The sequence below is a fragment of the Psammomys obesus genome, unplaced genomic scaffold (assembly GCF_907164565.1).
Source record: "Psammomys obesus unplaced genomic scaffold, mPsaObe1.curated_primary_1811, whole genome shotgun sequence".
NCBI lineage: Eukaryota > Metazoa > Chordata > Mammalia > Rodentia > Muridae > Psammomys > Psammomys obesus.
The window spans coordinates 1365881-1391175 of NW_026596125.1; the positions used below are offsets into that span (position 1 = coordinate 1365881).

Below are 25295 nucleotides of genomic sequence, written 5' to 3' on the forward strand. Positions count from 1 at the left end.
ACAGAGTGGGTCCTTAGATACTGATGATAAAGAGGCCCACTCTCATGAGTGGGGTTTTCTCTGCTCTGTTGGCTGTGTGGGTGGGAGGGGAGTCCCATGTATCCATTCTCTCATGCCTTTCCCAGTACTTCAGCATTTACAGAAGGGACAGGACAAAACCGTCACCTCAAAGGCTCTCCCTTTGTGAAGGCCCTGCGCACAGCTGCCAAGCAAGCAGTCTGTGCACTCAGGCCACAGTGACCATCCCTTCATGATGGCGCACACGGAGGAGCCACCTACCTGCATGCTTTCCTGACTTCTGCTTCTCTCTCTGTCTTCGGGTGATGCTGTCTCTTAGTCGTTTAAGATTTTCCTGGAAAACAATTTATTTGTTGTTTGAGTACACAGCAGAATGGTACCTTTTGGACATAAAGCAGAATTCTGTTCTTATTTTACACTTTTACGTTTTGTGCAGGGCCTAGCACACCACAGTCACCTCTTTCAAGATGGCCCCTAGAGGAACTCAAGTATCTGATAAACTCAGGTCTCAATACATTGTGCCTAAATGTGCCAATTTTTTCCCACAGGTGCTTTCAGATGCCCAGCTCCATTCTCAGCCTTAGAACCCACTGCCCTCCTCTGCCTCTACCTCATAACCAACCCCACCCTGACATGCTCACAGGTTCGAATGCACTCCTCCATCTCACTGAGCTCTTTCCTCAGTGCTCTGACCTCAAGGGACCCTCATTTCTACAAATCTGTCCCAGGCGTGGGCCAAGTCTGCCTCCCAAAGCATTCCCCAGAGAGCCCCTAGCCTTAGTCCCGTCTGTGCCAACCACCCAGGCTATACCGCCTTGCATAGAACATACACAGATGTGTGCACATCTGTACCCTTCCTCTTCAAGGATGCTGTGGACTTTCCAAAGACCAGGTCTTGTACCTTCCTATAATTCAATCACTTGGTCCACTGTAGTCATTCAATAAATGTTTGCTGGATACATGGAGGTCAAGATTCGTTTCTGACAAGTTAGCCCACAGCAGCAGTGCCCGGGCATCCCGGGGGAGTTAAACATCTGAGCCTGCAGTGCCCTGGGGAAATGCCTTCAACAGTCTGGTTGGAGTAAAGATGTTTGTGAGCGAACCACCAGAAGCCAGACTGGAAGGGCTGGTTGGTCTGAGACTGTGGGCTAAAGACACTGGACCTTGTCTAGAAAGCATTAGGGGCACAAAGAAAGTTATAAGATGGCCACCACAATGAAGTTCTAATGATCAGGAGGTGGAGGAGGCAGAGGCAGGGAGACTCACCTAGAGGTCAAGGGACTGGCCCGAAAGAGGCAAGAGAGCCAACAGTGGGGCAAGGCTAGAGGAATGGAAAGACACAAGAGAGGGGAAAAAACCCCACAGAACAGGAGTGAGTGAAACCTCCATGAGTGGGAGAACTCCAAAGTCAGTCTAGGGCCTTGAGAGATAAACAGGAATGAGGCTACTTTGCTAGATAAGCCTCTGGTCTAGCGCACCTCAGGAGAGCATGCCCAGGTAATGGCTGCAAGTTTAGAACTGGACAAGTGTTGTCAGCACAAAGAAAGAGCTAACGAGAGCCTAGACAGTGTCCACTCACAAGTGACAGCGACGGAGGAGACAGAGGAACAAACAGAAGCAAAGGGAAAGGCAGGTAGGTCCTCGAGATCAGCTGGCACATGACAGTCTCGGAGGGGGGGCACACAGGAGCTGTCAGAGCATAGACTTGTGTGTACGTCCACTGGCTGGGCTATGCTACCATTGCAAACAAGAACCCCTCCCCCCTCCCAGCATGTGTCCAGCAATTCTGAGCAAGTCTGTGCAGGAAAGAGGCTGCTTAGGTGCAGATACAGGGAGAAAGCTGATCTTTGCTGGGCACCAGGCACGTGAAAGGCTTTTCCTGGTTACACTCTCTCCCGCTTCCCTTCATGTATGGGGTAGGGAGGGAATGGAGGCACAGCAGACCCATGTCATCAGCTGCAAGTGGCAGAACTGGGATGTGACCTGGGCTGCCAGCTCCAGATAGCTTGTAACTACTTTGACACATGGTCACAGCACTTAGAGGGAAGACAGGAGTGGGGAGAGGGGGTGGGGACAGTGTTGGTCCAGGAGCGGACTTTGTTCAGGACAGCAGCTGTTGTAGGTATCCTGAGTGACAGAGGCCTGTTCAATGCCTCAGGGTGCCATCCCCCTTCAGACTCCCTAGTAAGGGAGGTACCTGGGAAGAGGGCCCCTCACATTAAAACCATGGGACACAGGAGGGTAGAAGGTGCAGGGAAGAGAGCACAGGCTAGAGAGCCAGCGAGCGAGTCTGCATCTGAGCAGCTTTCCCTGGTCTGAGCCTCAGCTTCCTGAGAAACAGAGGCCATGCCACAGCCATTACACTTGCACTGTGAGGGGCCACACACACACTGATGCAGGCCCTCAAGGAGCACGGAGCCTGACGTGTGGCTATCAGAGTTCAACCGAGGCTGCCTCCCGACTCATCCCTGCTTCTCACCACAAAAGGCACAGCTCCCCTCCCAGGGTCAGACGGTTCCACAGCTCAGTAGCTATCGCATCAGATAAAGGGAGACCAGAGGCTGTATACACCACTGGGGAGACCTTATGACTAGCCAGAGACGTGGTCTTGATTTGTTGTTTAAGTATATAGTTCCTCAATCCCACAGGCCTCATTTCCTTGCTCTTAATATGAACATATAAAAATAATAAAATATATATGTGAAGTTGGTTTATTTTCTCATAAAAATCCTCAAACCAGCTGGACTTGGTGCATGCTTGTAATCCCGACAAGGAGAAGCAGAAGCAGGTGGATTGCTCCAAGTGTGAGACTAGCCTGGTCTACATAGTGAGTTCCAAGTTAGCCAAGACTATATAGTGAAATCCTCTCTCAAAACCACAGCAATCTTCAAACTGTATAGATAGGGCAAGACTCAGCTATGAACCCCAGTCCTCTCACTTGAGCCCTCCCAGAGGCAGACCTGTGTTTGGTGGTTTACAGATCTTTGCCTTTGAATTTACAAGGTGCCTATAGAGAGATATGCAGGGTGTGTCTGTGTGTGTGTGTGTGTGTGTGTCTGTCTGTCTGTCTGTCTGTGTCTGTGTGTGTGTGTGAGAGAGAAATTTTAACTCAAGAGGTTTAGACTATACAGCTTGTAGGGTTCATTTCATATTTCTTGGAATTTGTCTAAGTTTTCTTCATGCCCTAAAGAGCGATGATCAACTATGAGGGAGAGGAAAGGGACCCTGAAGAACGCAGCTATCAAGTGGAGGTGGAAGGCCACATGCAGAGGCAGAACTGGGGGATACAGGAAAATCTGTTCCTGACCTCCAGCCTCATAAAGCTTTTGGCTTGTCAGGGGTTCCAGGCAAGGAGACTCACAGGCACAGCCATGGACAAGGCCACTCAAACAACGTTCTGAGATTCAGCCATCCAGTCACAGTGACATATGTAACAGCTTCAGCTGCCTCTTCCATTGCTCGGGGGTTGGAGGTGGGGTGGGTTCCTGAAACAACTCCACAGTGGCAGAGTTGGGTACCTGCTGGAAGCGGAAGGACTCAGATCGTTTCTTCTGGTTGAGCTGCCACTCTTTGAAGTGCAGCACAGCCTCGTCCACATTGACGATGCCTAGCTTCACCTGCTCCTGCAGGGTGATGAGCTGCCGCTGGCCGGGCGTCTTCATCCCAGCAAAAGGGTCATAGATGCTCGAAGGGGGCCTGTCCCTCCATGGCCGCACAGGTGGCTCTGCAGAGAATGGCAGAGATCAGCTTGGTAACTCCCAGCTAGGGAGAGCAGACCTAAGAGGTGGCAGTAGAGACGGGCGCAGACTGCAGGGAACAGTCTACCATATCCAGAGGAAGCACTGACATATGGATCAAAGGTCGGGGTGGGGGGACACGGAGTAATGGGGAGGAGTTGCTGATCATCTCAAAGCCTATTGGAGTAAAGCCAAGCCACAACACGGGAGGGAGGGGCAGAGTCTCCTGAACACGGTGAACCTTGGCTGTGAAGGCCAACCCAGCACTTCCCCACCTGGAGACTGCCGATATTTTGGGCTCTTTGTTGTGGGGGGTTGTTCTGTGCATTAGGGAGTAAATGGGCAGCATCTCTGGCCACCACCTACTGGGTGACTTTCCTTGGATTCAAGAACCCAAAATGTTCCCAAACATTGCTAAAGTCCTCTGGTGAGGGAGGGCAAAATGCTCTCCATTTGAGAAACAATGCTTTTGACATGAATCCACTCACAGACTAGAACAGTGTACAGGAAGAGTCCAGCCAGGGAGCTCCTCTCAGAACTATCCCTGAACAACGGTTGTGAGCTGATGGGCACAAAATACCAATGGAATTGCCATCCAGGTCCAATGGCACTGGCATAAACTAGATGCTCAGTTTCCAGCAGATTGTGCTTGGGTTGTTCTGTGTCAACCTCTGTTCCATTCCAATTAAACAACAGCTTTCCACAAGAGGCCAGCCAGCCCCTCTCCAGGCTGCAACTCTAGTTCATTGCGGAGCAAACTGCAGAGATGATGGGGCCATTGGGACATGTGATGATAACTTGATATCACATGTCTCAGTTTGTGTGGTGTGTTCCAGCTTTCCCAGCCTATTGGGAATCCCTTTGCATGCTTAGACACTACTGGGGCTGCCTTCCTAAGCTGGCTTGAGTGGGGGAATACTGAATGCCTACGCTTAGCATGAAACTAATCAGGGATTGCGGGCAATACTTACTTCCTTTCAATTTTCCTTAAAAGGCCTTTGGGAAAACCAGATGCCTAGTTGCTATCCAAAGGCAAGGAAGTAACTTTAATCAAACTGACATAAAGCATTGTCGACCTGGTAAAGCTAAGGCGAGCAGGTAGTTCAAGACGGCTGCGCCATGCACAGGTGAAGACAAGGTGCTGGGCCCACGACCATGCTGTTGGTGTCAGCCTCAACTTCGTGTTCTACAGGGACACCTATTAGTGCCCTCTGCGGGGTTGGTTTGTACAATCATCTAGGGTACCCTGAGCTCCCTCTCCTTTCCTTTGCCTTCAGTAAGGGATTCTCAGATAGGGTCCCCGAGCTACCACTTAGCTGTCTCTACATGAATGCCATGAATGCCACGAATGCCACTGTGCTACGGTCACACTTGGCCGTCCTTGTTACAGGAATCTTCCCAAAAGTTGAGGGCAAGTTCTGGCCTACCTTTTCTGATGCTCTCTGAAGAAACATAAAAATTCCCAAGCCGCTCCTGACTTTTTTCTGCAAAAACTGTGGAAGAAGGAATAGTCTAAGTGAAGGCAAGACTTCTTTTTCAGAGGCCCTGTTCACACATTTACAAAAATGTTAGACATTTTAAAAAAATAATCTTGTACAAAAAAAAGTATAGTCGTGACCACTGTATACCATTTCTAGAAGAAAACAGTGAGAGAGAGCAAAGAATGTCAAATAAAGACAGAGCACATAAACACGTGCGCACACACAGGCTCCCCAGCTTAAAGACAAGCCAGCCAGAGGTTATCTGCAGAGGATATCCGCATTGTTAAAGAAGAGAGTCAGCTGGGCCATGGTGACACACGCCTTTAATCCCAGCACTCAGGAGGCAGAGGCAGGAGAATCTCAGCTCGAGGCCAATCTGGTCTGCATAGCAAGTTCCAGGACAGCCAGGGCTACACAGTGAGACCCTGTCTCAGAGAGAGAGAGAGAGAGAGAGAGAGAGAGAGAGAGAAGGAGAGACAGAGACAGACAGGGAGAGAGGAAAGGGTCATAGGGGCTGGGGAAATGGCTAAATTAGGCAAGCACTCGCTATATAAGCATGACATCCTCAGCACCCACACACATGCTGGGTACAGTGGCCCACATCTATAATCTCATTACTGGGGAGGTGGAGACAAGCAGATTCCTGGAGCTTGCTGGCCAATAGTTGAATTGGTGAGCTCAAAAAAAAATGTGGTGGAACAATTGAGGAGTGCTACCCAGAATCAAGCGCTGTCTCCAAAGTCACCCATAGGAACACATGCACCAGTACATACTACACACAATGAAGGGAAGAAGGGAGGTAAGGAGGGAGGGAGGAAACGTGCTAAGGAAGGAAGGATGTGCCAGGATCCCAAAACAGAGCATCTGTGAAGACGCTGCTGTTAGAGAACAAAAGGAGCCAGCTACTACCTTGTAGGTCAATCTGTTCCGTAGAGCAGAACTCTACCTGGTAGAACAGGTAAAATGTTTCCCTCCAGAGGGACCCAAATGAAGCCACTCATGAGGAGCAGGCACGGGTCCACAGAGGAGACAGGAAAGTGAGACATTGTGTGGGTGGTAGGATGGCAAGGTCATCTCACAGCTCCCTGGGCTCTGAATAGGACTCCCTCAGTTCAAATCCCTGCTCTGCCACTTATGTGTCCTATGTGGACAAGAGGCTTGACTTTCTCCATGCTTCTGTTTCTTATATGTAGAATGAAGACCACAAGCAGTGCCTCCATTGGGTTGTCATGGGAGTTAAGGACTAGTGCGTAGGAAGTGCTTAAAGCACAGTCTGGTACACGCAAACATGTAACATTAGCTTTGAGATGAATCCACTGGGCAGCCACGCCATGCTAGCTAGTCCAGTGTATCAGTGTATCAGTGTATTCAGTGTATCACAGTGTAAAAGTACTTCCTCCTGTACTATTTCATCTGGCCCTCATAATACAGTTGTAGCAGAGTGCTGTCATTTGTCATGACATATATTAATGTAGACACATACTATCATGATAAGCATTTATAGATAAGGGAACTAAAGCCAAAATGGGTAGGGTGACTTATCCCATGTCCTATGCTGGGCAGAAAAATGAGAGATAAATCTATTCCAAGCCCCTGCCCCTGTTGTCATATTGCCCCTGTCTCCACTGCCTTTCTGCAATGAGCTGCCACCACCTCTCCCATTTAGAAACGAACAGTATGTCTATGTGGGCTCAGAAGCTGGCCCTGAAACCAGGATTTGATTGCTAGCATTCTGTCTGGGAAGTGTGATGGTTATGCTTCACCGTCTACCTGCCTGGATTTAGAATCACCATGGACACAACCTCTAGGTGTGTCCATGAGGGCATTTCCGGAAAGGTTTAACTGAGGAAGGAAGACCCACCACGAATCAGGTTGGCACCATGCCATAAGCTGGTGTCCCACACTGAATACAGAGGAAAAATGGAGCTGAGCTGCGTCTTATCTCTGTTTCCTTACAGCAGACACAAAAGGACCAACTACCTTTCGCTGCTGCTGCTGCAGCTCGCACTGTTCATGCTGCTACATATCCCTCACTGTAAGGACCTGCACCCTCGAACTGTGAGCCGCAGCAAACCTCTTCTTATCTAAGTTGCATTGTCACCGCAATGAAAAGGTAACTACTTCAGGAGGTGATGGAGGTGAGACAGGAAGTGGGTGAAACAGTAAGTGGTGGGTTGCCCAGCAAGTTGCCACCTCAGGGTGAATGCACAACGTGCAGTTCAGGGTTCTGCCCACAAGAGAGACAAGCAAGTTGGAGCATTCAGTTGCCAGCCCTCGTCACTCATGGCTGGAACGGTCAGCATCTGTGCAAATTCCCCAGGGCTTTCACTCTGCCCTCAAAGAGGTCAGCAAAGCACCATGTGCCAAAGAAAGCCCTCGGGATAAGACACAGCAGTGTGCTTAAGGGGCGTGGGGGGGTAAGCGGTGGGCAATATCCGGTGGACAGACCAAAGGAGATGCTGCCCAAGCAAATGGCAAACCTTGGTGGTACAGAACTGCCCATAGCTGTGGTGCAACCCAACTTAGGGTTGCTGGACTGAGTAAGACCAAATCAAAACCAAGGAAGGTAAGTATTTGGGACATAGTTACAGCAAAAACGTACCTGCTGCTTCTGTGAAATCCAGGGTTAACTGGACATCTTGTATTTTATCTGGCAGCTCCAACTCAGTTACCCAAGGCTCTGGCTGGGTGCTAACTGCTCTCTTCAAGAGACTGTTTGTCACACAGTAAATACTACAGTATTTGCTACACTAAATACTATTCAAAATGGATGACAGCAGGTAGTGGTGGGGCACGCCTTTGATCCCAGTGCTGGGAGGCAGAGGCGGATCTCTATGAGTCTACAGAGCAAGTTCTAGGACAGTTAGGGCTACATGGAGATATCCTGACTCAAAAAACAAAACAAAAAAAAAAAAACAAACAAAAAATGGATAACAGGTTAGGAGCAGGCATAGAGCTGGCAATTTTGCTCACGCTGAACTTAAAACTATATTAATATAATCAAGTTCTGAAGTGCAGTAACAATGCCTTCAATACCTAACTGGTGTGCCAGGAACAATAATGAAGAAGTCAAACTAAATTCTTGTCAACTTTTATTAACACGGGTAAGCTAACAGCCTGAGATAGTGGCTAAAATATTAGCTGTGGAGTCAGGGTCCTTGGGGCCAAGCCCTGGCACGGCTGTGTGGAGACTGACCTTTTGAACCTCCATTTCCCACCCATAAAATGGGAATCATGGCCCTTCCCTGAAAGGTTACTGTAGAGACTGGATGCAAAGAATGTTCCCAGTAGATTTTAACAGGTGCCAGCCATTAAAATGATTAACAGAGATGACAGGCAAGTTATGAGATAAAAATGTACGAGGTTCTCATTTACCTCTGTCCTTGCTATTGTTCATGAATGCTTCCAGGAAGGCAGCACCAAATCTAACCATAGTCCCTGGCCTAGCTACAGAGTTCATCCTACTCTATGATCTATGGGCCTATGATCCTGGATGGAGACCATCCAGGAGAAGACAATCTGAGTTCAGAAATCCAGGGAACCAGGAAGTTCTTGCTGAGGACCTCAGAAGCACCATCCCCCATGCCCATGAGCACTATCCCTGCCCACACTTACCTTTAGAGATGTATGGCTCATTGTCAGGCATCGGGTGAGGGTCAGGAGCATTGGCCTCTGGCCTGGGCACAGGGACAGGGGGCCTGTTGGCCAGGTCCACAGAGAAGGTCTCATCATCCACGGTGTGATAAAGATCTTCCCCATGGGGATGGTACTGCTCTCTCTCCACACTGGCTGATTTCACACTGTTACCTAAAACACAGAGAATGATGATTGAGTACAGAGATCCAGGAAATTGCATGCCTGTGGAACGCAAGTCCAAGTGAATGTTCTCCGTTGAAACATTGTAAAGTGGCAATCTGTGGCCAACGGCTTCCCTTGAGACATCTCCCGCACTATGTGCCCAGAACCCATGAAAGCAACCATGAGTACACAAAGGTCTCCTTCATCTGTCACCGACCCAGCCAGAGCAGGAGCCACAGGCTCAGGTGCCTTAATTTTATGACTAGGATTCTGATATCCATCTCAAATAAGCAAGGGAGAGCATACCCACTACAGAGCCCGAGGACTCCCAGAACCATTTCCTGGTGTCTGCGCACCAGTGAAATGATGCCTTGAATCCTTACTGCCAACTGCTTTGGAGTCTTCTTCCCACACTGACTGCAGAACATGACTTCTCCTTGCTGAGCATGGTTCTCGGTTCATTTTCCAACATGATTATTTCATCTGGTTTTCAATAAAGCCATGGAGTTGCTACTACCAGTAACCTCAGTTTGCATATGAAAAAAACTGAAGCTTTAAGTAACCTGTCCAAGGACCCTGAGAAATAGTCTGTTACCCAGAAAAGCTAACTCTAGAGCTATCCTTCCTTCCACTCTCTACTGTTTCTCTCATACCCTCACACTGCCCCCACTGAACAAAACCGCTGAGGACAGACGCTTGCCCACCAGCACCCCACAATCCCCATATTCTGTATAATGATCTGCTCCTTTGATAGACCACCATTCAATCAACAAATCCTTTTCAGATGCCTGTTTGAAATGTAGGAATAGGGCTATGGGTCTCCTTCCTGTGGAGGTCACAATTCAGTGATTCATTGAGAATATGGGTGTTCATTACCTCTTTTCTGAGCTTTTGGCTTCCTGTGTCCAGGTTGATTCCAACTCATTAGGGTTCTGTCCTCAAGGTAAATTTCCATGTCGCTGCTTATCTTAACATTTTACACTAGGGGAGGAGGGAACTCTGGGAATCACTGTCCAACCATAACAAAGTGAGGCACCCAGGGAGAACTGCCAACCACCCCAGAGGACAACAGCGGCTCCCAGAACACTTGACTTCCACTGTCTGTAAACATGCTGGCTTTGCTCAGTGCTTCATCCCGCTGAGGGAAGGCTGTCCCTTCGCTTAGACTCTTCTTCACGCCACCTCGTGCCAGGCAGAGCCAGCCTCTCTAAGTTTCAGTCTGTGACCCTGTGATCTTCCCAGAGAGGCTGACCGCCCGGTCTTCACTGAACTGCTGTTTATGCTCCCTGTGTTTCATTCCTTTGCTGTATGGCCCTGTCGTGATGGGGTCTTGTGATTATCTTAGTGGGTTGGGCTCCCTGCCTCTCTCCCTCCCTGGTCTGTCAGCTGCAGGACAAAGGCCCTGATGATAGCCCTCCACCTTGTCTTTTTGTGCAATATATGCTCAGTCACATCCTTAGAATGGAGGGAAGGACAAACTCTGAGTAAAATGTGGGCCAAGTAGAGATCCCCGTGACAGATGTGAGCCTTCTTCCTGTCAGCCTGCCTCCCCTCACAGTAGTTTCCTGACACGGGCTGGGCAGACTTTGGGGAACCCCACGGAAAGCTTGGATGTGCTACATTATCAGAGCAAGAGGAGGTCTCGTCTTCTGCAGAAGGAGAAAGCCTCATGGCTTCAGAGGCCGAGGGAGGGACAGATTTGTGGAAAAGAGGTATAAACAGGATCTACTTCCTTAGCAACATCTGTCCACAGCTGAGCATTTGTAAGAAAGACTTTTTTGGAAAGCTGTGCGTTATTAAGGGCCCTGTGATATCCTCCCCATTCTGTCAGCACCTACAGAGAATCACAGCCATCGGCTCCTGCTGCCCCAATAGGAATAATTCTCAGCAAAAAACAAGTCTAGTTCAACCCAACCTGCCAGGTTCCCTAGAAACACAATGTACTAGAGAATCAAAAAGGAGCCAAATTACAGGAAACATGTGACCTATGGCCAAAGGTCACCTCAGAGGAACTCAATCAAGGCTGTTGGACCTGTGACAGGGCGAATTCTGACCTGTTTCTCAGCCTCTCCCATCATGACCTGATTATGCCATCTAAAGCCAGTAACTAATGATTTAAACAAATAGTTGCTATCTGCCAGATGTCGCTCCATGCCAGGATTCACATTGCACTGGGAGCAGAAAGTTAATCCCACCTAGAACTCTTTCTAACATTACTGCTGAAGGCCACATGGGTGGAGGGAGGGCCATCATGGCTGGGCCCAGGCCACTTGTCTTAGGCTCATGTCCACACCTCCTTCCTCTCCTCACACAGACCTCAGATCTGTAGTTCCCCCAAAATAACTTTTCAGAGCTGCAGAAGGCCAAGAGATGCTTCTAGATTCACGGGAGATAGAAATGAGAGCAGAGGGATGGAGGGTAAGTCCAGCGTCATGCATGGTGTAGATGAAGCTTCTGTGTGAGGTTTTGTATGGAAAGTGTTCTCTAGATCCATTTGTAACTTCTGGTAGAAAAGGTGTGAGCTTAGACCACTGGCATCACGACACTATCAAAATCACAAGACATACTTCCTGAAGCCCATTGATTCTGTTCTGGTGCTTTATAGCATACATGCTCTCAGCTGTGTGAAAAAAATGTTACATACAACAAAAGGAATTTCCTACACGAGGCCTGCAGAAGCGCCACACTGAAGACTGGCTACCCAGTGGAAAAGTTAAAGTTTGTGCTGATTCTACCTGTGAATAAACACAAAAGAAGACACATGTAGACAACATTAATATATCCAGAAAAACTCTGGACACTCGGGGGTTGGAGAAGGAGAATTTTTTCATTGCTTTAACTTTTTGGGCCAGGCGTGGTGGCTCACAGCTCTCATCTCTGCAGGTGGGTGGCTGAGGCAGGAGAACTGCCAAGAGCTTAAGGCTAGCCTGGGTTACATAGTGAGTACCAGACCAGACAGGTCTGCATAGCTTTGTCTCATTCTCATGTGTGTGTGTGTGTGTGTGTGTGTTACATCAACTGAATTTTTATTATTTTCCTGCATTACTTTCATAACAGTAAACAGCTACAGCACAGCACAGCAGAGAATGAAGGGGGTGTTCCACTGTTGAAGATTAAAGAAGAACAGTCAAACAATGCTGTTTTATAGCCAAAGCTCTCACAGTGACATACTGGCCCAGGAGTTGCAGAGCCGCCTGGAACTTGAAAACTCCTAGCTCCCCCCCCCCCCCCCCCGACCTGCTGAATCTCACACTGGTGAGCCTGTGCCTTCGAGAGCGCTCCAGATGGGCGTGGGGCACACTGAGATCTGAGAACCACTGCCAAAATGGGGAGAGGTTGGCAAGCTCAGCGCCACCAGCCTGCACTGGAGACCTTGATACCTGTCAGGTATCAAGAGACAACTTCCCCATTCCATTATCCTGGAGTCTTGAGGAGGTTACAGTGCCCAGCCTGCCATTAGGGTAATTTATCGTAGTCTGGCAAGGACCGGTCTGCCTTGAGCTCCTTAAATAATATACCACTTCCTTGCGTTCCCACAGGACACAGCACAGTTTTACTTGCACTGAACTATGCTTTTCTTTTTTTCTAAAAGAACTCACTTGGAGCATGTATCTACACCCTCTGCAGGGCAGGACCGAGTCTTACCCATCTCTTGACACCAGGGATTTGCCCAGACTTGAGGCTTGATGAACAGCTGCTGGGAAAGGATCATTTCACCTTAGCATTAGATGAAGTCAGATGATGCTGACAGGAGGCTGGCGTTTGGTTCCTGTTCCCCAAACTCTTCCATTCAAAGTGTGATAGGGCATCAGTGGTCAAAGGAGACACTCTGAGCCAGGCTCAGAGGCCGGGAAGAGCTTGAATTTGGGCTCCTATAGTCTGCTTACAGCTTCTAGAACCTTGAAAGCTTACCCTCTCTGTACCTCTGACACTTCTGTAAGAAGCATGGAATGGGTGACATGCATAAATCCCTTAAGTGAGCCCTGGAGCATTTCTGAAGATAGAAGGGCAAGCCTGAGGCCAAATAAAGAAGTCGGCCAGCAAAGGTTATCCTTCCTCTCGTCCATGCCTCTCTTGGTACCAGCTGCTAGCTGAAGAACTTACCAAACAGCTGATCCTGGACCGCCTAGACCTCCGTCCTCAGGTAAAGAGAGCTGTAGAGCAGGAGTTTTAAGGGTCCAGGTAGTAAATGTGTCAGGCTCTGCAGGGCAACAGTCTATTGCAACCACCAAGCCTGCACCAGGCATGTGCCATAAATAATAGCACATGAATGGGAGTGGTGAATTCTGATAAAAACTGTATTGGCAGGTCAAGCTATGATTTACTACACAGCTGTAGAGAGTTTCTTCCCTTTCACTGCCCAAACCATTTGACCTCCAGGTCTCATGCCCTCAGCACACTTGCCTCTACAGTTACTTGACTGACAGACCCACCATCATCATAAATGACTGGGCAGAGTGAAGCAATTACCCACAGAGTGTAACGCCTTACACCTTTGAAAGTGCCTATGATAATAACAGCAGCACTGATTATAAACCTTCGCCAACTGCTTCTCATGCGCCTGGTCCTGGGTGAAGCTGACTCTCACTGCTTGACTCCCGCTGCAAGCTGCCTCCTTAGTGCATCAGGCGGAGGCCAGCCTTGTCACTACTGTGACCGCAGCCATCTCTTTTTACAGCTGAGGAGACTGGGGGAGGGGGTGTGAGGCTTGCCTGCGGCCCCCCGGGGAGCTGAAGAGGGACTGGGGCCATGCTTCACACCACTGTGCTGCTGCCTGTCTCTGCCTGACAAAGAGCATGCTCATCCCCGTCCTTTATCAGAAAGCCAAGGCTCCCGTGGGACCATACCTTATTCCTCTGTAGGTTCCCAGCCCAGATATCCAGAACCACGCTTTCTGCACACAGTGGGTGCCTAGTTAATAAAAACAGGCATGGAATGGCTCTGGTCACGGAAACCTCTGGCCTGTCTCTTGACTGGCTGATGGGGAAGATCAGGCAGGAGTGGAGAGAGGCAGACAGCCACTGGTCTTCAGATGCTATCTTTGTGGCAACCTGACCCTTGGGTGCCAGAGTTTCTGCTTTCCTGATCACGGCTACAACTTACCTTCTAGAAACTTGCGGATCATTGAGTCCTTTGTCGGCCGAGAGAAACTTTCTCCAGAGACTGGGTTCCCTGCACTGGCCTGAAGCATTTCAACATCTGGAAGGGAAACGAGACAAAGTTGAAGTGCTGTTCTTCCACACAGGCAAGACTCACGGACAGACTTGGAAGGCTCGGTAGTGTTAAGAGATTTATGCATTTATCCTTTCCCCCTTCCCCCTTCTCTTTCCTTCCCTACCCTCCTCCCTTCCTTCCTCCCATCTGTCCATCTCTTCTTTCATCCAATCTAGTAAGTGTTGAGCATTAAGGAAAGCAACAATCATAACACTCAAGCCTGGCTCACAGGCCTCCACAGGCACAGATAGGTTCATTTGCATTTGAAGTAATAGTTTTAATTTCAAAACATACATGCTGCAGTATTGTTTATCACAGAAACAATAGAGAACAATTATGATTTGTTCAAACAACAAAATATTGTGCAGCAGTTAAAAAAAAAGATTGTCTCAGAGCCACGTCTACATGACAAACTTATAGTCCAAATACACAGTAAGTGATGAAGTTAGATATAGGTGATTAGAGCCTAATAAAGGCTACACAGTGCTCACCACTAAGCTGAGTACTCACCATTAAGCTGAGTGCTCAGTGTTGAGCTGGGTGCTCACCACTAAGCTGAGTGTTCACTGCTGAGCTGAGTGCTCACCGCTAAGCTGGGTGCTCACCACTAAGCTGATTACTCACCACTAACCTTGAGCACCAGCTCCAAAATAAAATTCTTTCTGAGGAGAGGAACAAGCGAGCAGAGGAGTGACTCCAGCAGCAAAAGCAAGCACGGCACATCAGGAGGACTCTCTGCTGAGCCCCGTTCTGTCCCCCTATACTATCAAGAATGACTTGCAGAGCAGGCTGCACAGAGAATGATGGAGGTGGGACTAAATGAGCTACCCAAGAAAGTCCAATTTGTCTTACTCTATCGTCATGGTTTTCCTGATCCTTAAGAGTCTGACTTTGGAAGCAGAAAACTAGGCTTTGCCAAATGTCAGCCTCCTAGGGCTTCCCTGACAGAGCTGAGCAGGAAAGCCGGAAGCTTGGTTATCATATCATAATACACAGGCCCGCCTTGTTTTTTCCACTCCTCCTCTTGCTTCTCCTCCTCCTTCTTCTTGCTTGTATGACATCACACCAGCAGCCTGATATCAACTATTCTTTTATGGTCTAGCCCAGTGGTTCTCAACCTGTGAGTCTTCCCCCTCTCTGGGGATATCACATAAGATACACCCTGCATATCAGATATTCACATTACGATTTGTAACAGTAGCAAAATTACACTTATAAAGTAGCAACAAAATAATTTTATGGCTAGGGGGTCACCACAACATGGGGAGCTGTATTAAAGGGTCACAGCAGCGTCAGGAAGGTTGAGAACCAGTGCTCTGGTAGAACAGTCACACCCACAAGATGACTTTGTTTGGGAAAGGTCAGTGTCACAGTAGCAAGAAAGCATGTCTTCACTCGGCAAACCTGGTGCTAGGAGCTGAGGGCTACAGCAGGCAGGGGCAGGAGCTACCTGGGGAAAAGGCCTGGACCCACAAAAGCCATTTCTCATCACATCTCAAGGGGTGCAGCTTCCAGGGTCCCCACAAGAGACACTCGAGAGTCATAGCCCCCGGAGAGGCTCAGAACACAGGTCCTTTGCTGGTAGTCAGCTCCTCCCAGATCCAGATATGTGACCAATCAGGGGTCATTCTCATCCTAGGTAATGTTGCCTAGAAACACAGTTGACATTTAGTTCTTATCGGGTTACCAGGGTAACGAAGCTAGGAAGTCAAACAAAGGTCAAATTCTCATGCAGAAAAGGAAATGAAAAGTGTTTTTATTAACTTTGGCCATCATTATCCTTGGTCCTCTCGTTTCAATCCATTCAGCTTCTCTCTCTTCCTGTCTGTAAAATGGTGATGGTAACAGCAAGGGCTCCTGGAGGTTTGTCGTGTCGCCCGAGAAGCCTGCCAGGAGCATGGTGCAGTGCCTAGCACATATGCAGGGCTAGATTAATGCTTTCTGACTATTATTTTTATCATTAAATACTATCCCCGGGTGAAGGCCCTAAGCAAAGAGCAATTCAAAATAGAAGACTCTACTTACATGATAAGTAATTCTCATGATTTGGGATATGGCTTCCTTAGCAGACAGCTTGCCCTACCATGCATAATACTGTGGGTTTCATTTCCAGTACCACAAAAATAATTTTTTTCATAGCATTAAGGATTGAACTTAAGAAAAAATTCGATACACATAGTTTATATATCTTTATGGGGTATACAGATGATAATTTGGGTTTTTTTAAGACTAATTTTTACTATTTTGGTGAGCCTTTTACAGCTGAACCATTTCTCCAGACTCTTTATTTGTTAAGGTTTATTTTTTAAATTTATTTTTACTTATTATTATTATTATTGGTGTGTATATATGTGTGTGTGAGAGAGAGAAAAAGAGAGAGAGAGTGTGTGTGTATGCCATGTGGTGCGATGGGTACCACAGAGGACAGAAGAGGGCATCAGATCTCCTGGAGGTGGCATTATAAGTAATGCTGCTTGACATGGGTGCTGAGAACAGGACTCAGGACCTCTGGGAGAGTGGAAGGGCAGCAAGTGCTCTTAAGAGCTGTGCCATTTTGCTTCTTATTTGGTGGTGGTTGTTTTAGGTTTCATGTAGCCTTGGCTGGCCTTGAACCTACTACATAGCAGAGGATAACCTTGAACATCTGGTTCTTTTGCTTCCATCTCCTAAGTGCTGACATGACACCACTCTCAGATAAGCTGATATATGTTGGCAGTATGCATTGCAATGCCAATCGGGTTAATTAACAACCCCGCCTCTTCACACAGTCATTACTTCTTTGTCCTGAGGATCTCTGAACTTCTTTTAGTTCTTCATAAAATACATAATAAACTTTTATAAACAGTAGGCACCTTACTACCCAGAACAGCAGAATTTGTGCCCCCTATAACTGTATATTGGTGTCCATCATCTTTTTATGTTTTTTCTTTAAATTTTATTTAGTATTTTGTCCTTCATCCCCACCCATGTGGACACAAATGACAAGATTCCATTTTATGGGTAACTGGCTCTCCACTGTGTACATGTACCATGCTTTCTTCATCCACCGGCGCAGCAAAGGGCACCTCAGTTAATTCTAGCTGTTGTGTCAACAGAGACACAACAAATATGGGATCTCATTTCCACTGGAGAGCTCTACCCAAAAGTGGGGCTGTTGGGTCATATCTAGTGTCTTGAGAAATTTCCACACTAGTTCCCATAACATGAGTGTCTAAGACTTCCCCTTTCTTTGAATCCTTGCTAACATTTTTTGTTGATTTTTTTTTTTAATTCCAGCCACTCTAACTGGGCTGAAATGGTACCTCACTGTGGTTTTGATTTACATTTCCCCAGTGAATCATGTTGAGCTTTTTAATATATTTGCTGGAAATTTGCATATTTTAAAAAGAAAAGCCTACATTGCTAATTTCTGGTCAGTTTCAGGTTTTTTTTTTTTTTCCCTGCTGAGTTATCTGAATTCTTCATATGTTTTAGACACAAGGTCTCTCCGTGTACTCTTGGCTGGCCTGGACTCACTCTGTAGACCAGGCTGTCCCTGCACTCACAGAGATCCCCCTGCCTCTGCCTCCCAAGTGCTAGGGTTAGAGGTGTACAACACCACACCCATCTAATTTTTCAAAGGTTTTATTTTTAGTTATGAGTACATTTCTTGGGGAGGGTGCATGCGTGCAGATGCCAGAAGAGGCTACTGATTCCCCCAGAACTGGAATCACAGAAGGTTGTGAGCCATCTGTGTCTGTTGAGAACTAAACTCAGGGCCTCTGAAGCACCACAGGTGCTCTTAGAACCCAGTGAGTGTCTCCTCAGTTCGAGAGAATCTTATCTGTCTAATTCTTGCTTCTTTTATTGAGATGCCAGGACTCCAGCCTGGGGCCTCACACATGCGAGGCAAGCACTCTACCACTGAGATACTTTCTACTGCCATTTTGTCTCCTTTTTTGAGAGTAAGTTTGCTTTAATCCTGCCTCCTGCCTTCAAACTGAGTATGAGAATGTGTTTATCACAATATTTGAATTCTCTCATCCATGATCTCCAGCATCACATTTTAAATTTCTTTGTTCAGACACACAGTATTCTTATAGTTAGGTATAGTTAAGGCATGGGTAATGTCTAAATAAAATAAATGCCAATCCCTACAATAGGCTGACTTGGTTTGCCAGCCATTTTCTTTGTTTTTTTCATTTTATTTATAAAATTCATTTGAGCACATATTAAACATTGACCATATTCCCCACTTACCCTTCTGTCCTCCCTTTCCTTGTCCCTTTCTTTTTATTATTATTATTAGTTACATTTTATTAATTCTGTATCCCAGCTGTATCCCTCATTCCCTCCCAATCCCTCTACTCCCTGCCCCTTTCCATGTCCACTGATTGGGGAGGACCTCCTCCCCTTTCATCTGACCCTGTTTTATCAGGTATCTTCCGGACTGGCTGCAAAGTCCTCCTCTGTGGCCTAGCAGGACTGCTCCTCTCTTGGGGGGTGAGGAGGTCAAAGAGCCTGCCATTGAGTTCCTATCAGAAATAGTCCCTGTTCCCCTTACTATGGTTACTGAACTACCACAGGCTTCATCCTAGCAGAGGTTCTAGGTTATATCCATACAGGGTCCTTGGTGGAGTGTCAGTCTCAGAAAAGACCTCTGTGCCCAGATATATTTGGTCCTTGTGGAGCTCCTATCCTTCCCACGTCATACAAACTCCCCCTTCTTTCATTTGATTCCCTGCACTCTGCCGAAGGTTTGGTTATGAATCTTAGTATCTGCTTTGATACACTACTAGGTAGAGTCTTTCAGAGGCCCTCTGTCCTCTGTAGGCTCCTGTCCTGTTACTTGTTTTCTCCTATGTCCAATGCACATCCCATTTGTCTTTCTAAGTGAGGATTGATCATCTTACCCCAGATCCTCTTTCTTATTTATCTTCTTTAGGTGTATAGATTTCGTTATGTTTATCATATCTTATAGGTCTATATGAAAGAGTATATACCATGTGTGTCTGTCTCCTTCTGGGATACCTCACTCAGAATGATCTTTTGCGTCCCTCCCAAAGCTGCACGCTCGGTTGAAGAGGACAACCTTCCCCGAATAGAGGAGGACCTGTCTTTGGTCAAGGGTATACGAGTAGCTGCGCTCCCCTGCTAGAACCTCCAAACAAGCTCTAGGCATTTTCCTTCTTAAGGTCCCAGAACACCCAAATGTCCTGATTCTGGAATATCATGAGTGTGCTGGGTAGCGCCCACTAGATGGCGCTCTACAACCCATGCTGGCCCCATCCCGTGTATCTAGGCTCATCCTTAGAGGCTGTCCTCCTGAAGTCAGAGGATATGAGGAGGAGCGACTAGACAACATGATGAGGCAGGTGTTTAGTGAAGAGATGAAGGACGTATGCAGACCCAGGAGCAGGCAGTAAAGCCAAACAGTTTGCATTTAGGCGGCAAAGCTGTCACAGAAAGGCAGCATCTGAAATCCAGCAAGCAACAGAGGCGTGGAGACTGGCTGCTGGGCATCTCTGTGGAACGGCCTCTGGTAGCTTGAACACTTATGCTCAAGTCCTGACTCTGACTCTCACTAGGTCTATGTCCTCAGGCAGGTCACTTGAAACAGGTGAGCTCCAGTGTCCCACCTGCAAAGTGGGGATAAACCACAGGGCCTACCTCATAGGATGGCTGTGTGAGGTGACAAGACAATGATTATGAATGCATAGGAACAGTGCAAGATAACCAAATTCCTAGCCCTGACTCTGACGCAACTTAGCTCTGAGGCTACTGAGACAAATTGCCGCTGACCAGACGTAAATGCATTGTCCCACAGTTTCGTGCTCCAGAAGTCAAAGAGGGTTCTTCTGGCCAAAATCAAGGTTTTTATCTGGGCCACATTCCGAGTAGGATGTGTTCCCTTGTGCTCCCCAGGGTCCAGGGCTTGTCCACATGCCTTGGCAACAGGCCCTCTCCCTCTGTGCAGAGCCAGCGACGCAGACAGGAAGCTTGGCTGAGCCACGCCCTTCTCACCATGCCTTGCATCTTTCTGTCTTCTGGTTCCCGATTTCACTCTTACGGACATCCGTAGCTATGCCAGACTCACAGAGAAGCCAGGCTGGTCTCCTTATCTCAAGGGCAGCTAGCTGGCAAGCTTAATTCTGCCCATAGCCCCGATCCCCCTCGGCACATGCATCACAGCCACACACTGGGAGGGTTACTCTGCTGTGAATTTCTTCCCATGTGGGGCCGGAGAGGGGACCAGAATTGTGGCACACTGGAGGAAGTCTGTTGCTTACACAGACTGGGCAACGTTATGCGGACATTGGCCTCTGTGGTGCCTCCAGATATGTGTAACCCTTAATTGAAGTTCCAGAAAAAGACTTTCTGTCCTGTTACTTTGTAAACAAGGTGCTTCTCCTTGGACTTAATTGAACCTATAGATCTTTGAATTTGATGGAGAACAACAGATGTGTACATAGGCCTCCACACCCTAGTCTATTCATGGCAGCCATCATAATCACAGCATTGCCTCTTTCCTCAAATCCTTCTCCACACAGCACCCAGGTACTCAATAGTGGCCAACCGAACTGGCATACATTATTTTTAAAACATGATTTGCCATACCAATATTAGGCAATAAGCCTAGGCAGGCAATGTGTACTGTGTTTGTAATAGAAGAAGGTGCCTAATTGTCTGGCAGTCACAAGCCGTAAGACACCAGGTGTAAATCTGAAAACATCTTGTCTCCAGAAGCCAGGCAGACAGCAAGCCGTACCGCAGTGACCCCAAACACAGAAAATTCTGTGAGCAAAGGGAACGCTGTTTGCAGGCCAACGGGATTTCATAAAGCAGTAGAACAATACATCCTTGCATTCCTGGATGTTCCAGGTTTGTAATTCAGATTCCAAGCACTTGACCTTCACCGTTTGCCAGTTAAAAATAAACTGAAATGTGTCGAAACCTGCTGGTCTAAGGAAAAAGTGCAAAGTTCCTTCATTTCAGCAGAAGAAAAACAAGAACAAGAAAGCAAGGCTGGGTCGCAGCCCCCTCCTGAAGCAGCAGCAGCTGCTCTCAACACCCGCTACAGAGTCAGTCTCCAAGGGTCCATTTCTCGAGTGCAAGAGGCTGGCACTCAAGGTGACAAAACACCCTTGCCCATCTGGCACTTGGGGAACAAATCAGCGGCATTTCACAAATTCCCAAAGAAACCTGTGTGATTCTCCTCTTGGGTCAGAACTTTGGTGTAGATCACTTAGCTGCAGGGGACATTCACTCCGTCCAGATTTACATGCCGGTGCAACATAAAGCCGAGAAAACACCAGCTACTAAAAGATTGTTCCAGAAAAAGCTCTCCAACCCTAAAGGCCAACAAGACCCCACTTTTACCCTCCAGTATCTTTTGCAGCCAAACAAGGAGTCTTGGCGCAGGGAGCACTCGATAAAACATGAAGATAAACTGGATTCTAGCTGCTCCCATGTGTACCTGAGTAGGACACGGTGGTTTGACTGATGATGTCAACTTAAAGGTACTGGCAATGAAGAAAACGGGGCAAAAATGCCAAGTTAGAGGGAGGAGCAAGTCCAGTCTGAGGCTTTATACCTCATGGGTGAAGCAGCCCTGCCATGTGGGAGCAGATCCCTGGAATGTAGACTCCGGAAGGCAGTGATCAGGACAGTTTATTCGCTGGCCATTTATCACCTCACACTGTGTCACTTATACTCAGATTTAGATAAGGGCTTGCTGAATGAGCGAGTAGGTGAAAACCTTATGAAGAAACAAGAACTAAGTGTGTAATATGGTGGAGTTTGGGCTTGGTGAAGATGGAGTCTAGGCACTGCTCAAGCACAGAAAAAAAAAGAAAAGACAGGCCATTTAGGAGGAAGAACTAGCATAATGTATGTTGACATGAAATAAAAGGCAGCCTGGGGCAGCCAGGGAGTCATGACCCCCTGAGGTCCCTCCCTCGGCAGCACCTGTCCCAAAAAAAAAAAAAAAAAAAAAAAAAAAATGCAAAGGGCATTTCATTAAAATGTGGACAAACTAATCTATGCTTGAAGTTCCACAAAGTCCTGGATTACATCTTATTTTCTGGGACCTCTATTGGATGAACACATCTTACGCACAGCACTGGGCTGGGATGACACGAAGCTGTAAGTCATTCATCCTATCAAAGCCAGGGGCTCATCACCAGAGTGACATATAATTAATGAGGACCCAAGGTGCTCTGTGTGCAGTGCCCCAAGGGACACATAGTTGGTAAGCTGTGTGGGTCCAGAGGGGAGCATGGCTGGATGCTGGAGGTAGAGATTTTTATCTCATTAACTTTAAAACCTTTGATCCGGTGTTTTCAGCAAGCACTAGATCAAGGAGTCCACAGAGTCCTGACCTGACCCTAGACGGGCACACATCTGACCTCGTATGCAGAGCCAATGCCCCTGCAGTACTTCCAGGCTCTGCTCAGCAGATTCTTCTCAAACAGGTCAGCAAGGGAACGAACGACAGAGCCTGTGCAGCTCGGGAAGGGAGACTCCTGAAAGAATGCAGTGTGGATGGGGCATGCCTCAGAAGCCCACTGATAACATGGCAACTTTGCTTAGAGAGAGACCTGCAGGCCTGGCTTGCAAGATCCTTCATAGTGCCTCGCTGTGTCTGCAAGCTCAGACAGAAGCTGGCTCTTAGAAGGGACTGTAAAATCAGAGAGATCATGTAAAAGAAACCATAAACTGGAGATGATTTGTCACAAGACCCCAGTCACTAGGGAGTTGCTAAGGAAAACCAGAAAGGCAGTTGGGCCAAGGCAGTGCACTGCCAGATGTGACCCTCAGCTGGTGTAGATCCAGAAAGTTCAGGGGTCAAAAGAAAAGTTTTAGTCTAGGCAACGTAAATCTGCTCTAGGATGGCAATGACTCTTGTGAGTCTGCAGTTCCTGGCAGCATAATGTTGTACTTCGCTCCATTCTCTCACGGGAAAAGGTGAGTCTCTGAGTTATGGAAACAGACTCGACAAGAGCCTCCAGGGACTAGCTCACCAGGTTTCCAGTCATTGAGGCATTGAATAGGGTGCCTCTAGCTAAGACTCCCAGCAATGGGGGATACGGAACCTGAAACAGCCACCACCCATAACCATGAGGAACATAATTTACCCTCAAAGGCAAGGATGTAGGCACAAGAACTGAACAAGAGGATTGGTGAAAACAGACAAGAAGGTGCCTTTATTTTATCCAGTAATTGCATCGTTTTGTCTTTAACAAAGATAGTTTCTACAGAGCGAGGTGTGGGTTTAAAACTCCAGATCAAAAGAAACGAAACACTACCTGTCCTAATAATAGAGACACAAAGTGACCACCTGGTGGCAGTATATCTAAACTAAAGGCTGTGTGTGTGAAAGAGGGTGTGTGTGAGAGAGAGAGTGTGGGAGGGGAATGGGTTGGTGGAGGTAGGGGTGTTGTTGAGGAAGTGAGGGAGACCCCCAGCACTTCCTCCCAGCTCCCTCTACTGAACACTAGGAGCTCCCCTGTGACCTTCCTAAGCAGTGATTATTTGGGGTTCCCTTTGGCAAAGAAGTCCTCATTATACCCTTTCCCAAACCTAAGCAATAAGGGGGCAGATTTGTCCGAACAACACTTACGGGTTCTCCAAGGTAACTGGCCTAAAACCTTGTACTCCATAGTATCCCTCTGTGAACCAATGAAACGTGTAAGTGTTGAGTGAATTTCCCTAATACATTGATTTTCAACCTCTAAGAATCACCGTTAGGTACGACAACAAAGATGAGCATTGATAACCCTGGCTATTCAGAAGCAGCTCCTGAGGAGTGTCCATTCCAAGGGCAACAAATACAACCAGAAGGGCAGGGCAAGGGTTTCTTTACCCTAGTGGGGTGGCAGACTTCCCTTTGGAAACCTGAAGTCTCAAATTCCTGAACCAGTTTACCCTTGATGGATTTAAGAATGTCACTAACTCAGTGAGATTCATCTCTGAGAAGGGGAAATAAAAGAGCCATGCGGGAGTGGTTGAAGGGAGGGAACAGGGTGGGATTGGAGGTGGGGAAGGGGGGAACAGGAGGGATTAAGTGGGGGGAGGATAGAGGGAAAGAGAACTGGAATCGATGGGGACACGGCAGGGATCATCTCTGAGAAGAACTAGAAAATTAGAACAAGGGAAACTCCCAGGAATCAATGAGGTGACCCAGCTAAGCACCTAGCAATAGGGAATAAGGAAACTGAAACAGCCACCAGGTGTAACCAGGGACACCAGGTGTCCCTCCAACAGAGGGACGGGGACACCAACACACCCACAAAACATTCAGCCCACAATTTGCCCTGCCTACAAGATTCACAGGGGTAAGGATGGAGCAGAAAGTGAGGGAAGGGACAATCAATGACCCAACCTGAGACCCAAGCCATGAGAGTGAGCCCACCCCTGACACTATTAATGACATTCTGCTATTCTTACAAACAGGCGCTTGTTCTCTGAGCGGCTTCACCCAGCAGATGATGGAAAGAGATGCAGAGACGCACAGCCAAACATTAGGAAGAGCTTGGGAAATCTTGTGGAAGGATTGAAGAAGACAGAGAGGTCAAGAACACCACAAGAAAAGCTACAGAATCAACTAACCTGGGCCCAAAGAGACTCAAACAGTAACCAAAGAGCATGCTTGGGATGGTACTAGGCCCCCTACACACATGTAACTGATGTGCAGCTTGGTCTTCATGTTGGACCCCTAACAGCAGGAGCAGGGGCTGTCTCTGACTCTGCTGCCTGCCTTTGGATCGCTTTTCCCTAACTGGACTGTCTTGTCTGGCCTCAATAGGAGAAGATGTGCCTAGTGCTACTCCAACTTGATGTGCCAAGGTGGGCTGATATCCATGAGAGGCCTCCCTGTCTCAGAGAAGAAAGGAAGGGGAAGGTGGGGAGAGGGGATAGGAGAGGGAGGGACTTAGAGGAGAGGAGGGAGGGAAGCTATGATCAGGATGTAAAGTAAATAAACAAAATAATCGAAAGAAAGGAAGAAAGAAAGAAAGAAAGAAGGAAGGAAGGAAGGAAGGAAGGAAGGAAGGAAGGAAGGAAGGAA

At 47.6% G+C, this 25295-nt stretch overlaps 1 protein-coding gene across 1 annotated transcript in view; it reads right to left on the minus strand.

Annotated features, from left to right (window-relative positions):
* The window catches only part of Pik3ap1 (phosphoinositide-3-kinase adaptor protein 1), a 111962-nt gene that overhangs the window by 19885 nt on the left and 66782 nt on the right, over positions 1-25295 (minus strand). The window contains exons 9-13 of the mRNA XM_055591704.1: positions 14138-14233; positions 8852-9043; positions 5183-5248; positions 3537-3742; positions 280-352 (exon numbers count right to left, since the gene is read on the minus strand). Coding sequence (XP_055447679.1) covers positions 280-352; positions 3537-3742; positions 5183-5248; positions 8852-9043; positions 14138-14233 — 633 coding nt within the window. The remainder of the gene's footprint in view (positions 1-279; positions 353-3536; positions 3743-5182; positions 5249-8851; positions 9044-14137; positions 14234-25295) is intronic.